The sequence below is a fragment of the Pezoporus occidentalis genome, unplaced genomic scaffold, assembly GCF_034315485.1.
Source record: "Pezoporus occidentalis ecotype Australia unplaced genomic scaffold, CSIRO_AGI_Poc_V1 ctg158, whole genome shotgun sequence".
In the NCBI taxonomy this organism is placed as follows: domain Eukaryota; kingdom Metazoa; phylum Chordata; class Aves; order Psittaciformes; family Psittacidae; genus Pezoporus; species Pezoporus occidentalis.
The window spans coordinates 749,875-764,963 of NW_026913404.1; the positions used below are offsets into that span (position 1 = coordinate 749,875).

At 40.0% G+C, this 15,089-nt stretch overlaps 1 protein-coding gene across 7 annotated transcripts in view; it reads right to left on the bottom strand.

Annotated features, from left to right (window-relative positions):
* MRTFB (myocardin related transcription factor B) overlaps positions 1 to 15,089 on the bottom strand; it is an 82,940-nt gene that overhangs the window by 15,464 nt on the left and 52,387 nt on the right. For 5 of the 7 annotated variants that reach the window (XM_062611821.1, XM_062611820.1, XM_062611827.1 and 2 more), the window contains 4 exons: positions 14,847 to 15,031; positions 5,377 to 5,517; positions 3,658 to 3,905; positions 1,969 to 2,122 (listed from right to left, as the gene is read on the bottom strand). In XM_062611821.1, coding sequence (XP_062467805.1) covers positions 1,969 to 2,122; positions 3,658 to 3,905; positions 5,377 to 5,517; positions 14,847 to 15,031 — 728 coding nt within the window. The remainder of the gene's footprint in view (positions 1 to 1,968; positions 2,123 to 3,657; positions 3,906 to 5,376; positions 5,518 to 14,846; positions 15,032 to 15,089) is intronic. The other 2 variants (XM_062611823.1, XM_062611826.1) reach the window with 1 other exon arrangement.

A 15,089-nucleotide genomic window follows, 5' to 3' on the forward strand; every position in this document is an offset into this window, starting at 1 on the left:
TATTTTCAGCATATTCACTAGTTATTACACTTCTGGGTTCTGGCACTGTGCATGATCTCTGAGCACATTTCCATGAACTCCTACTTCATTTCACTGTTTAAGTTGCTAAAACCTTAGTAGTGTTAAGTTGTTGTACGATGAATAACAGCAAATCATGCAGATTTTTCGTAAGTATTCAAAAAGGGAAAGTGAATATACAGGTCTAATTCTGGGCTAAAAGCTTCTGAAGCAAACCTGTAGAGGGTGGCAGCAGTGCAGATCAGAACACTGAACACTAGCATGCTGAACCCCTTGTTACACCATCAAGACACATAGATCTGAGAAATCTTATCAGGTCAACAGACCCATCAAGCACAAAAGGCTTCTCTCACTAATTAACAACTGAACAATTGAAGCTATGTGTCATCTGGGTTTCTTCTACAAACAGAAAAAGTGTAAGCAATCCAAATCTAACTTCTGGAATAAAAATGTTCCCAGTTTTCCAGTAAGCTTTCAGACAAAGTGAAGTGCAAATGTGTTGAGCGTAAATTAATTCTGTGATTCAGTCACAATGAATGGCTTCCATTTATGATATACATACACCACATCTAACTGTAGAGTGTTTGGGCTACATGTATGTTAGAACTACCTCTAAAAGAGTAAAAGATAGTGACCTCAAATATTTCAGTACTTTGCCAGTATAGAAGTTTATAGGTCCTCATGATTTGGAAATGATGAAAAGTCACATCAATCCTTTAGCATCTCTGAGAACCACATCAACTCCGTGTTAAATAACTGTCTCCCTAACAGTGATTATCAGCTGTTTCTCAGTCCTGTCTCCTCTACCCTTGTTCAAGAGTGCTTTCTAATCCTTCTGGGTTTCGGCAATGCATTTCAGCATTAATCAGAGCTGATTTAGTGTTAAAACCACCACTAGCAGGTCTGCTTATATTATTGCTACTACATTTGCAGGAATACCAAAAAGGAAACAGCTTTAATCACTGGAAAGCACAAATTCAGATATTAAATATCTTAAACAGTTATTAGTTAATAATTTAAAGTTTGAAAAGGTTATTTCAAATGCTGTTTTGAATTGAATTTTATAGACTGGCTATAGCCAGTCTATAAAATATATATATATATATAAATATATATATTTATATATATATATTATAGACTGGCAAACGACTGGCTTTAGCTGATGACAGTACATTCTTGTCTTGAAAATCTGATCTTCTGAAACCCTTTCTTTTATCCTGTCAAGTCTAAAAAATATTCCCATCCCTCAGAAACCCAAAGCCTTGTAAAGAGAGACATGAAGCAACTGCCCACTAGATGTCCCTGCTCCTCTGTTCAGGTCTGGCACATTCCTGTGGTTGCTATTGGAAGGATCTGAATCTAAACCCCCACAAGCTTCTTCAGACTCACTTTCATTAGGTACTTCACTGTGTTAATTCCTGTTGATGTATTTTGAAGGAAGAAAATCCTATACAATCCCGTCATATTACAGTTTAAAGAGAGTTTACACGGTTATAACTTTAAGAAGCTTTTACGAAATTTAGTGTTAATTTTCAGATGATGTATTGAACTCTCGTAAAAAGATCTCTTATTTCCTATTTTCTTTTACAGAGAAAATAGTGTTCCAGTGTTTAATCTGCCTGGGCTAGAACCTCACATGAAGGGTACCTCATGGTTTACCCAAGGTATCAAATTATGTAGCCATGCAATCTGTCCGAATTCTTCCTCTTCTAATTCTATGGGAAAGAAATGTCATTTCCAGAGCATATGCATGTGAGGAGGCTCACTCAAACAAATACTTAAATCCAGAAGAGTTGTGTTTGAAAACTCTGACAACCTTATTGTAAATAATTAAGAGAAAAGTACAGTCTTCATTGGTAAATTATATCCAGGCTTACTCTTGACAGTAACAGTTTGCAAGTTATGACCTATGGTAACACACAGGAACAGACAAACCCCTTTTATTTTTACCTTCAAGTCATCCAAGCTTGAAGGCAGAGGTCCTGGTTTCCGGCTAGGAATATTAGTGTTCTGTCTTGGGGAGCTGGCAGCTGAGGTGGGTGTGCTGCTGTTCAAATTAGTCAGTGGCGTGTTCCCGTTGTTACTCTGCTTGTCATTCAGTGGCCTTCAAGCGATAAAAAAAGGGGGACAGTAATGTCAACACTAAATGTATTATGTTTTCAGTCAAGAAGCTGTGATTCTCAATCTAGTGTCTCATCAAGTTAATGAACAAATTGTTTTTTTTCAAACAAATACATGTTTAACATAAGACATTAAGTATTTTTAGTAAAATAGCACAGAGAAGAAAACATAACAGGAGCGTAGAATGTTGGTATTTAATTTTCTCTTCGGGGAAGCGTACTAATTTAATTTTCATGGTTTTTATTATTGTCATGGTATCCCCGAAGGACACTATGGACTGTAGAATCAGTTCATACAAATCACTCATTAACTAGAGCAACCAGTTAAGGTTTTTTTTTGACATCAATAAGAAACCCACAATATTGAACCATGTATCAAACCAACATACATGCCCCCATGCTCATACACAATAAAGACCAATGTGAAGGCAGTTTAGCCTGAAGATCATGCATTTTTATCAGCTGTACTCATAAGAAGTATCTCATATGAGGATCTCAAAATAATCATAAAAAACTTAAAAATGCCATAATTGACAACAGCAACCATAAGTCAGATCTTTTATTTCGTTTAACTGATTTATGAAGAAATGTTTCTGAAATGTCAGTAAGTGGAACAGAAGAAGCGTGGGTAAGCAGGCAGAAACATCTCTAGTCCAAATGTTAGGATACATGGTAATTATAAATATAACCACAGATGGTATCTTTAACTTTTCTAGCCTCACTTGCTGAGGAAAAATAACTTGGTGAAAACTCATATTAAAAAAAAAAAACAACAAACCTCAACAGTTGAAAGTGATTTGAATTTAGGGTTGTGTGACTGTGGCATATTACACTATAAGCATTTCCAGGAAAAGACTGATCTTAGATGGTGAGAATGAAACCCTGCAGATAGTAGTCATCTTATTCTGCCAAATTTATTTTTCTGACTGCTTCTACCTCTAAATCAGAAAGTATATTTCTCACTGTTGATCTCACTATCAGATCAACACTGATAAGGAACTCTTGTAAGCATCAGCGATGAAACTATATCCAGTAGCTTCACTGATGAAGCATTTTATCCAATTTACAATGACTGTTTCTTCTTTTTTGTAAAACTGTAAAAATGTGCTCTGTGAAACCGATGTAAAAGGACAATAAAACCACAACAGTAGTATGTGTCTTTTTAAAAGCCATTGTCTGTAAGCTGCTCTTCTGCTCCGCCTATGTCATATTTGAGTGAAAATGATGTCAAAACTTTCTGGCTTTTGCATAATTGAGTTTCAAATATGCATCTAGGTCAGAAAAAAATGCATCTGACAGGTAAGAGGTTCTGTTTCAATGTCATACAAAAATAATTAGTATTTTAACAAGAGAACCTTGTTAAATGAGGCCGGTAATACCCACAGTGATGCACGTTGCCATTTCAGTTTTTTCAGGTTTCAAACATCTCTTAACATTTGCAAAACACGCTTCCTTCTAAAGCACTAGGTCTGTAACTGATGTACGTATCTTTAAAGGACATAAACAACGCTTCACGTACTTCAGCGGTGCAGGTAGAATTGTCTGGTAGTTGTAGTGTTGTTGCTGTTGGCTCAGGATCTGCAGCTGCAAAAACAGTTGCTGCTGTTGTAGCAGACGAGCATAGTTGGAGTCCATCTGTGGCTCATTTTTCTCACCTTTCTGATCAGGTGGAATATACTGATGATACTTCAATTTTTTCACCCTTGGCTTAGGTTCTTTACATTTCTTGCTCCGATGCTTCTCATTTGGGTTCTTTGGGTGGCTTTGCTGTTTATGGATGGAAAAGATTGAAAACACTGTTATAGCCATCTCATTTACAAGCAGCTATGAAAGGTACAAAGATAAACCTTATAGGAGCACACTTACTGCAAAGAGTTGCTGAATACCATTATCCCTGCAAACTTGCCCTAATGCATCACTTAACTAACCTTGAACATAACTAACTAAACATACTCCAGCTGGCTTATACTGTGCACAAGGAGGAGTCATTGAATCAGCCTGTGAATGTTTTTTAATAGATGGCACAAATGAAGCTAAGGGATTCTGCTAGTCACAACCTGCCACTGCAAAGAGGCATTCTTCTGAAACAGGCAAGTTCAAAGCCACTTAGCACTTGGTACAAGGAAAAGCTAGGATCTTAAAGTCTACCTGTAAACATCTGCAGCTCAGAGGTACTTACAAGTCTAGATTAAAAGCATGGACAATCCTAAAAATTACAGCATCACTCTTCGGAAACTTCCAGCAGCATCCCTATTAGTAATACTTGCACATGTGATGAAACTCCCTTCCTTTACAAGCTCTTTGAAATTATTTTGAGTGAAAAGTTGAAGGCTATTACCTAGGCACACAGAAGGTATCAAAGCATAAATCCTGTGTTGATCCATGCACATTTATTACAGCCTGTTTTGGGCGATATTTCACATTTGTCGTTAAGGTCCTGTGTTAAGGAAGCTGGTACAAGTCCTGTGATTTTACTGGATAGAGCCAGATTTATACCAGAAAATAATTCTCAGTTAAATTTACAAGGATGAACTGTAACTTCATGTAGTTAGGCAGAAGTCCACATACAGTTGTTACACAGCTGAAGAACTTTTGCAAAACTGCTGAAATGAAGTATTGTAGACATTTTCTAACACAACTGGATTTGAAGAAGCTTTCCATGCTGCTGGCTAGGTTACTGCAGAAGAGAGAACCAAGTATGTTCTTCTGGTACTCAAATACAAGGACACAGTAACTTCTCTCACACAGTGCCTTCTGCTTACACAATAAATGACCCAAGAAAACAGGTGCAGAAAAGGAGCAATGCTGTTCACCAGTTTGGTTACAGGTAGACTATGAATGTGGTTGCCTTCGTTTCTATTAAGTTATACTCCACACAAAACTAGACTGGAAGCAATTAATTTAACCCATAGAAAGCAGAAACTCAACACTGCAAAAATCTTATTTTCCTTACTTCTTGAAAACTTCCATAGCAATATAATGCATAATTCTGCAGAATTACACAGTACAACTGTACTGTCAGAACCTCTTGGAATAATGAGCCAGTCCCTACAACTGTTAATGATGGATCTTAGCATGCAAAGCTTTTAGTTAACAACCCAGCGTGTTCTCCTGAACACTAATAAACGTTGTTAGTTCTAGGCACTATAACATCACTTGTATTTTCATTAGATATAGCATTGGAAAAGGACATAGGTTAAGAACATAGTCCTCAGATGCCATTCTTACGGGTACCTACCTTTACTAATGTTGGCCCAGGCTTTGCTGCAGATACAGTATTTGTGGTCAGGGTTGTTGTAGCAGTAGAACGTGTAACATGCTGTTCAATTGTAGAGGGAGTTTTGAGAAATTCAGGAACTGGAGAGGTTAAAGGTGGATACTAGTATTAAAAAAATATAAGGAAAAAGAGAAACATTAAAAACATCCACCATCTGAGTCATTGCAAGAATGTGAAAAGGTTAACACAATTTACTGTCATGGCAAATTCACAAAATATTTTTAGGAGGAATGGCAAAACAAGGACTCTTTTGTACATGTCTACAAGTATTCTAAAAAGGCACATTTTGGCACACTTCAAATATAGCAAATAGGATAAACTGGTTTCTTTCCTTGACTGCTTAGTTTAGAATTTTATCTACTGCATGTAAATGCATCTGAAGTCCGTTTTTACAAATAAAATACAGTGCTTTTAGTTTCACCAAGGTAAAACAGTAATTGATTTTAATATCAATTTTTGTAGTATTTCTTACTACATATTTTCCCAGCATTTAATTTTTTCTTAATTATTATTGTTGGGTTTTCTGCAGGTAGAAGAATGACAACCCAAAAGGATTTATAACAACATACAAAAAAAGCAGAATCCTTCTCTCCTTTTAACCTACATGAAAACATTGCCTTTCATTCAAAATCATACAAAAAGAGGTGGAAGGCCCTTCAGAAGTACCTCACCCATTCAAGTCAGGAACATTTTACTTGAACTGCTCCTAACATGTATTTGTCTCACTGGTAGCCCAGAATCAGATTACCTAACTGATGCCAGTTCTTAGCTTTGTAACTGCAAAGAACTGACAGCTGTCACTGAAGTACTTCTGCTCCTGACATAAGGATACAAAAGACATCTTCTCTTCAAGGTAGTCATTCAGAATTACAGAAAAAGGTTATGTCAAATAAACTTCTTTTCTTGTTAGTTTCACATATCAAGGCTTCTAGAACCAATGAATTACAGATTTTATGAATATAAATAATTTCTGTATTTTTATATGCAACTAAGTACAGAAAAAATAGTTCAAAGAAAATTTTTAAAATGCTGAGCAAAAGGAGAGCTAAGGGTTAAAAATAATGAAAGGAAAATGGCGTGCATTGTTAGCAGAGATACCTCCATTTCTTTTTACGCTGTTTGAAGCACCATTAATATTTGCCCCTAGACACACTCCATGTTTACTGCAGAAGCCTCCTCAAGCTGCAGAGAACATGGCTTCATCCCCTAAGGACGGGGGCCTCCAGTACCTTTGAACGTCTGGGAAGTCAGAATCATGTGTACACAAGGAGAACCTTACCACCCAAACTAGTACTGTCAGAATAGCCTCCTTCATGAGGGTCAAACACCAACACAGGGAAATGAGCTTCTTGTTTCAGAATGATCATGCAGCAGCACAGATGCGTTTTACAGCGACAGCTTCCTATTGTCAGAGAAAGCACAGCTGTGACTGTGCCAGGAGGTACATTTCTCCTGGATTACATTACTGTGCAGGTACAATGCACTCGCCTGAACTTTACTGAGTTTGTTCCCTTGCTGCTAAAAATATCATATGTGCAGTTTCTTTTATAAACTTCTTATAGGCTTAGGACTTTTTTATTATTATTATTTTCCCAGCCCACCAGAAAATTCCCAAGATTTCCTACATAATAACGAAACTTCACTGAGCTTAACTTTGTCCTATCATTTTTTTCTGTGCTGAAATTTTTTTCTGACTTAAAACCTATTTCCCGTCTGTCGTGAATATCCCTCTGATGGGATATGGATGCTGTATATAAACAGATCTCTACCCTTGTTTTTCTAGCTACACAAATTAATTTTTATTCTTTTCTCATAAGAGATTTTTTTCATTCTCTGATCATCCTCTCATGTTAGTTTTTATTAGTCCGTCCTTAATATAAGTAGCTGGAAATGTATAGGATATTTCATATGTGGTTTCACTGGATCCTTGAAGTGGCATTAACACTCATACTGGAATCATCTCATCTGGCATACCTGCAGTTTCACAGAAGCATTAATGCCATAGCTCAGTTACCTCACTGCTGACCACTGCCACCCACACTGTATTCCTCCTCAGTTTTCTCTTAAGTCAAGAGTCCCCAGGTTTCAACACTTTGTCATGAGAAGGAGAGGTGGTGTATATTTTTCTATCTAATTTAACTATTCAATTTTATTGGAATTTTGTTTCTCTTCTACAAGCCCAATCAACAAGTTCTTTCTGCATAATACCAACACTCTGTGCTGACTATGCCTTCCATCTTTTGCTGCGTGACCCATTCTTATGTCAAGGTTGTTAATGGTAACATGAAACAATAAGGTCCCCAGATCAACTCCTGCAGAGCACTATTACCAGCTTCCTGTTGACCCAGAACTTCCCTGTCTTACCTTTGCTAAACACAATCTTCTCCAGCTTTGCTAGTGTTTAATATCTTAAAGTATTAAATCTAGACAGATGAGATCAGCTGCGTTTCCACTGTTTAAAAAAGCAATTAGATCACCTAGTACCATATTCTTTCTTATAAAAGCCCATCCTTTATATTCCTATCAATAAATATCCTTTTTCTTCAGAAAAACTCTAAAACCTTGCATTCTAATTAAGTCAGATGGGTACTTCTCCCTAATTCATTCCTTCCTTCCTATGCTCTGCTATTCCTCCATGAGATTGTACCACAAAGGACTTAAATCAGTTCGCTAAAAACACACAGTACACATTTTGCAACTTTATGTCCTGGTTCTTACGTATTTCTGAGATGGCAGTTACCAAGCTACCAGCCTGGAGGCACTGAACTCTCTGCCTTCAGCTTACAATTAAATTATAATAATTTTCCCTTCTATCTCTGTGTTTCTTTTAGATTTTGCTACCTCACCAACCATCAGGTGCCAACCAGCATCTATAGAGAGCTTGCCATAACCTATCTAAAGCGTTTAGTGGCTGTGAGCTTTCTGTGGTGCAGCCATCCAGAGGAAAAGCTCCTGATACTGCTTTAATAAATGGCAAGATTTAGTATGCCATGCCTAGTCACTGAAACATTGCACACATGCCTGTCTTGGGGTTGTGTTAGTTTATGGTGGCAGGCTAAAGATATAAATGCCTCTATTTTTATATCCAACTTTCAAAGTGTTTGCTCTGGAAAGCATCCGATATCTACACAGTATCTGTTATTTGCTGGAGAATAAAGTACCCTGCATAAGAACTGGCAGGGTACTTTAGAGGGACTTACCCTTTAAGCAAGGGTTCTGGGTGCTGTATTCCAACATATTGCACTCCTATCAAGTTTAAAAGGCTTACTCTAGTTATAGCAGTAGCGTTTAAAAAAGCACTTAGTTTGTCTTTGATTCGAAGTGTCACATACAGTATTACCATAAAGCACAGGACAATCCTAATGATCTCATGATTTTCACTGGATCTTACACTTTCTTTTCTTGAAGTCCCATCTAAAAAGCGTTTTAAACATGTGATGCTTCAGCTTACTGATTAAATTATCTTTTACAACTCATCATTCTGATCCTTCTGGAACCCAAACAAATAACTTGACTTCAAACATACTGTTTAGCAACCCCTTTATAGGCTATGAAAACTCCATAAAGACAGCACTACAAAACTTCTTCAAATGGAATAGTCACTTTCAAAAAAACCCAAAACCAAAACACCCAACACAAATAAAAAGAACCATGCTCCCTCTTTAATTCGTATTGGTTGTAATCACTGTGTTAAACGTCTCCTCTTGCCATACAGTGAATTACTTTTTCCTTACATTAGTTGTTATCCTAAATGACAAAGGATTAATGGCTACATAAAGCTTCTTACAGACTTCCCAGTTTTACCTGCAAGTGTTAGATGAGGTGATGAACTGTGTATATAATTAACTTGATATATTTTTAAATTGAAATAAACTAAATTAACAGGTTTTAACTTCTTCACTTGATTACTTCATAAAGTAATATAAAGACTGATTCCTTTAAACTGATCTTCTATTTCCAGTCACAGATAATATGATTTCTGGACCTAATTGCAAACAAGCATCTAGCAGGTCACCAAGCTACAGTGAATACATTAAGAAAACAGTCATTATATTCTGTCTCATGAAGCAGAATACTTGAGATATTTTGACAGTAACTGTTTCACGTCTTCAAAATTGTGAACACCACAATTTGATCTCTTTAGAGTGGTGTGGTTAAACTGCCTAATCCTTACCAGATGCAAATACATCAGGTTAAAGCAAGTTTTAGGTCATCAGTCAATGAGAGCTGAAGGTTCTCGAAGTTATGTTACATCCTCCAAAGCCGGGAAACGTGTGGAGGAGGAAGCCTTGAGAAGAACTCTGGCTGCACTCCACTGTTTTCAAAACATTCTTTGTATTTTATGTTGTAATAAAATGTAAAATTTGTCAGAGGAAATTAAAAGAATGAAGGAGCAATTTCCCAGACACATCTCCTGTAGAGACGTGATGTGCCGTTGTTCTTTATTTCCAGAGGAACAAGGTAAGCAGCTCTTTTATTCTGCAGAAGAGCATCTTCACAATTTAGATCTGTTCACAGAAGGGGCTGTAACGTTATGAAATCCATAAGCAAAGGACTGAAGTTCTAGCTGAAGTGCTTTTTCAATCAAATTCAAGTGCTCTGTTATGCTGTTGCTGCAATCACATATCTATCTTATGCTTCCTACTTGAAAAGCTTTTGGCACGTATTGCTTTGAGTATTTTTATTTAACTCTCCATTAGGAACCTAATTCTTTGCTTAGGAATCTAATTTCATGTGGTTTGTTTTCAATTTATGCAACACAAATTACATTCTCTCTGCAGGAAACCAAATTCACATCTTAGTCTGCATTTTAGGGAACAATGAAAGAAAGCGGATGTGCCGTACTTCATGTCCAGCATTGGTTTTGAATATGAACCTTACAATACTTTCTCTATCCACTACAGCAATAAGAAAACCAAGGAGAGTAATTGCAGATCCTAAACTACTCAGCTGTCAAGGATCCATGGTCATTAAGACAATAACATCTTTGGGGTACAAACAATATTTATCTCCTATTTAAATGTGTCGTGGTTTAAACCCAGTCAGGTAACTCGTTCGCTCACTTCCCCCCCCTTTCTTGCCCTCCCCCTGCTCCCGGAGGGACGGAGAGGAGAATCGAAAAGAATGCAACTCCCACGGGTTGAGATAAGAACAGTTTAGTAACTAAGGTATAACACAGATCACTACTGCTACCACCAATGATTATAATGATAAGGGAAATAACAAGGGAAGAGAATACATCATCTCACCACCAGCCGACCGATAACTCGCCAGCCCGACCAAGCTCTGACCGATACCTCCTCCAACCCTGCAGACTCCCAGCCCTTCCGGCTAACTCCCAGTTACATCCTGGGCATGACGTGCTGTGGTATGGAATACCTCTTTGGTCAGTTTGGGTCAGGTGTCCTGTCTCTACTTCCTCCTGGCTTCCCCTCCTCCCTGGCAGAGCATGAGGCTCACAAAGTCCTTGGCCAAACCTAAACATCCTTGTTATCAGCTCTGTTCCCAAGCCGAAAGTCAAAACACTGCACTGCACCAGCTACCAAGAAGGGGAAAAATGACTGCTACTGCTGAACCCAGGACATTATCCACCCCTTATTCCATACCATTCACGTCATGCTCAGATCCCACATTTTCAATACACCCATCACTCCACTCTTATCTAAGTGCATGGACTATAAAGCTATATCCCTATAAAGCTGCTGAGTCCATCTGGTCCATGATGTCAGGCTCCATCTCTTGTAACAGTCTTCCAGAGCAGGAGAGACTGTGTGCAGTGTTCACACTCGTGAATAACCTGGGCAATAGTGTCCATTGCTAAGTCCACCCCTCGATCATGAGTCCATCTCTGTGTTGCATCTCTGCTCTGATGGCCTGAAGTGCCATGGGCTGACCAGACTCAAAATAATTCACTGTCCCCTTAAGCACTTTCTGCAGCTTGCTGCTGGGGATTCCATACAGCTGCCTTCCATCTCCGATGCTTCCAAAGCACTGGAGGGGCCCAGTGGACTAGATACTTGCCCATACTGTCACACACACCCTGCCACTCATGACTGTCCAGCCTTGGGGAAAATCTCTTTGTCCCCCCATATCGTCGTCTAACCCCAGACAAGACCCAAACCTGACTCTGCTTAACCTTTGAGATCAGACAAAATGGTTGTGGGTAGAACACAGTCTGTGTGAGTGCCAACATGCTGATCCCCATCACAATCAGCAGGCAGGTCCCAAGGATGCCCAAAGGCCATTCAAAACCTTCAGAACTCTCAGTTGATGCTGCTGTACTTGTCACTGGGGCTGGTGCAGCTGCTGTACTTGTCACTGGGGCTGGTGTAGCTGCTGTACTTGTCACTGGGGCTGGTGCAGCTGCTGTACTTGTCACTGGGGCTGGTGTAGCTGCTGTGCTTGCCGGCTCTCCCACCGCCAGCTTCTCTTTTCCTGAGTCCAGCTCTTCCTCCTCTGCCTTGCTGGGAAATGCTGCCTGGTCTCCTGCATCCTCCTGGGGCTCGGCAGGCGGCTTCCGGGAAATGCTCTCGGCCGTCGCGGGGCTGGGCTCGGCCGCGGGGCTCGGCTCCTCCGCGGGGCTGGGCTCGGCCGCGGGGCTCGGCTCCTCCGCGGGGCTCGGCTCCTCCGCGGGGCTCGGCTCTTCCGCGGGGCTCGGCTCCTCCGCCGCCTTCTCCCGCTGCTCGGCAGCCGCCTCCTTCTGCTCCTCGACCGCCCCGACCTCCTCCACCGGCAGCCGTCCCCTCGCGGCCTCCGGCCCCGCTCCCGCCGCCGCTTGGTCCCCGGGGCCGCTCTCCCGGGCCGGTTCGGCTGCCGCCGGCTCCCGGGGCCGCTCCCCCTCGGCTCCCCGCAGCCTCACGAAGATGGAGAGTAGGGTGAGGGCCAGGAGGGTGAAGAGCAGCCGGACGGCCAGGTACAAGTCCACGGCCACGTCCGTCCCGCCCTGCTGCTGGAGCCCGCCCGTATTACAAGCCATTGCCATAAAGCACAGTGAGACAAGAACCTTAGCCCAGGCCCCATACTTGATAAACACTATCACAGCAAATACCGGCTCTACGTAAGTTACAACATTCTGAAGCTGTGAGATCAAGCGAAACAACTCTGAGAGCCAATAAATCAGCATTGTGACCAGTGACTATTAATCCAGTCAAATCTGTCGTTATCTCAACCCTTCGTGCCCCACGTTGGGCGCCAAAAAGAACTGTCGTGGTTTAAACCCAGTCAGGTAACTCGTTCGCTCACTTCCCCCCCCCTTTCTTGCCCTCCCCCTGCTCCCGGAGGGACGGAGAGGAGAATCGAAAAGAATGCAACTCCCACGGGTTGAGATAAGAACAGTTTAGTAACTAAGGTATAACACAGATCACTACTGCTACCACCAATGATTATAATGATAAGGGAAATAACAAGGGAAGAGAATACATCATCTCACCACCAGCCGACCGATAACTCGCCCCCCCAGCCCGACCAAGCTCTGACCGATACCTCCTCCAACCCTGCAGACTCCCAGCCCTTCCGGCTAACTCCCAGTTACATCCTGGGCATGACGTGCTGTGGTATGGAATACCTCTTTGGTCAGTTTGGGTCAGGTGTCCTGTCTCTGCTTCCTCCTGGCTTCCCCTCCTCCCTGGCAGAGCATGAGGCTCACAAAGTCCTTGGCCAAACCTAAACATCCTTGTTATCAGCTCTGTTCCCAAGCCGAAAGTCAAAACACTGCACTGCACCAGCTACCAAGAAGGGGAAAAATGACTGCTACTGCTGAACCCAGGACAAAATGTTTATTTTTACATTACTTTATGCAGTAAGAACTCCATAATCAGTTCTGTCTTATCTTTTGTTTGTGTCTTAATTAATAAATTGCAGCACAGTTCCCTATGTAGAGCTCTGGCTTTGCTACACATCCTCTGAGAGTTCAGATAGAAATAGATGCATTTTCCAAAAGAATGCTTAATAAAAAGAAAGGCATGAAAAAAACCACAACTGAATAGCAAATTTATGCATCTTTTTCTCTTTAGTGCAGTGAAGAAAGTGATGAAGGAACACTCTTGGAAAGTCCTCCTGAGGAAAAAGTCCATTATAGATAAGAGTTGATCAACATTAACCTGAAGAATATTACATGTTTATAGTGGCACCATTTACATACTGGTCAAATTTTAATACACCCTCAAATTCTTTCAAAATAAAGTATTTTAAAGGTATACAGGCTAGAACAACTTGATTTTAGCAGGTACAGGCTGGCATAAAATGAAACAAATCCAAAGGCTGTTGGATTTCCATTGAATTAACACTTTCTGCTTAAGAGATACTGTTCAAATTAATAGAAAACATTTCAGCTTATCAAGCAGAAATGACAACACTAATGAAATTTCTGTCTGCATATACACACATGGTGTATCGATATCAAGTGCACAAGGCTGAGAGCAATATTATTAAACTGATGCCATTTGTAGTCACTTAATGTATATATAACTGTGATGAACACCCAAATCTTTTCACTAAATGATTCATTAAATTTAACCATGGATTGTATGGTAAAATGCACCAATCTGAAACATAAATTATTGTGATAATAATACAGCTGCTTCCACTTAATGTACAACAGGAAAACGGGCTTACTGAGAGAAACAGCAGTTCAGGATCAAGGGCTTTTTAATAGCACACACAATAGCTCAGCAGACTTGTGTCAATTTGATTCAACAACCAATTCAGCACTGGTGTAAGGCAAAAATTTTGTCACTCTTCATTTCAGCATTTGAGAAAAGTCAAGTATTTTCATTCAAATGCACTGTTCTTTACATTGTCATGCATTTAAATACTCTACCATAAAGACATTTTATCTGCTATGGCAGACTTAGTTATTTTTCTTTCTTTGTAAGTAACTCGAAAAAATACTAAAAACCTCATAGAAAAATCAACGTAAAAGTTACTTAAATCTCTCAAATAGTAAATTCCTTAGGCAGTATTTTAAAACAATAGGACAGAACACTTAAATTATGTGGGAAACCTAAATTTTTTATGGACTTCTCTGGAGATATAATGGAACTGACGTCAACTGTTGTCATTTCAGCTAAGTTTAATTCTCAACAAGTTCAAGACCTTGCCCAGAATGAAGAAAGACATTAAGTAATCAGTAACAGCTGGAGTAAACCATGGATGTGACCTTTTAAACAACTTCTGGGAAAGCTGTAGATCTTCTATGGGCCATAATGAGTTTCAGTGAATTTATGGCTTTACCACAGCCTATGGGAATTTCATCACTGCCAACAGCTAAGTCTGGGTTCTAGTGTATACTCTCCTAAACAGAAAATAAGAGTCACAGGCACTCCTTTCCAACAGCAAATGAATTAATTCCATGTGAAACTATGCCCCCGTTTCTATAGTCCCAGACCAAAACCCATCCTGTGAATATTTTGTTTCAACCCTTAAAACTGTACCTGTGTGGATGTAGCAGCATTTGGTGTCACTGGTGATGGTGAGTCACTTGGTTTTGGCTCACCAGGGGAAGCTGCTGAACCCTGGGATTCTTGGCTGGCTGGCTGATCTGGTGATAAAGCATCACTGCTGTCTTCATCAAAGGAATAATCATCCAAAGCTTGAGGATAATTCTCTTGTCCAACTGCTAGAATGTTTACAAAGAAACAAGCAAACAATTATTGTTTTGTTGTTGCATAAAGTAA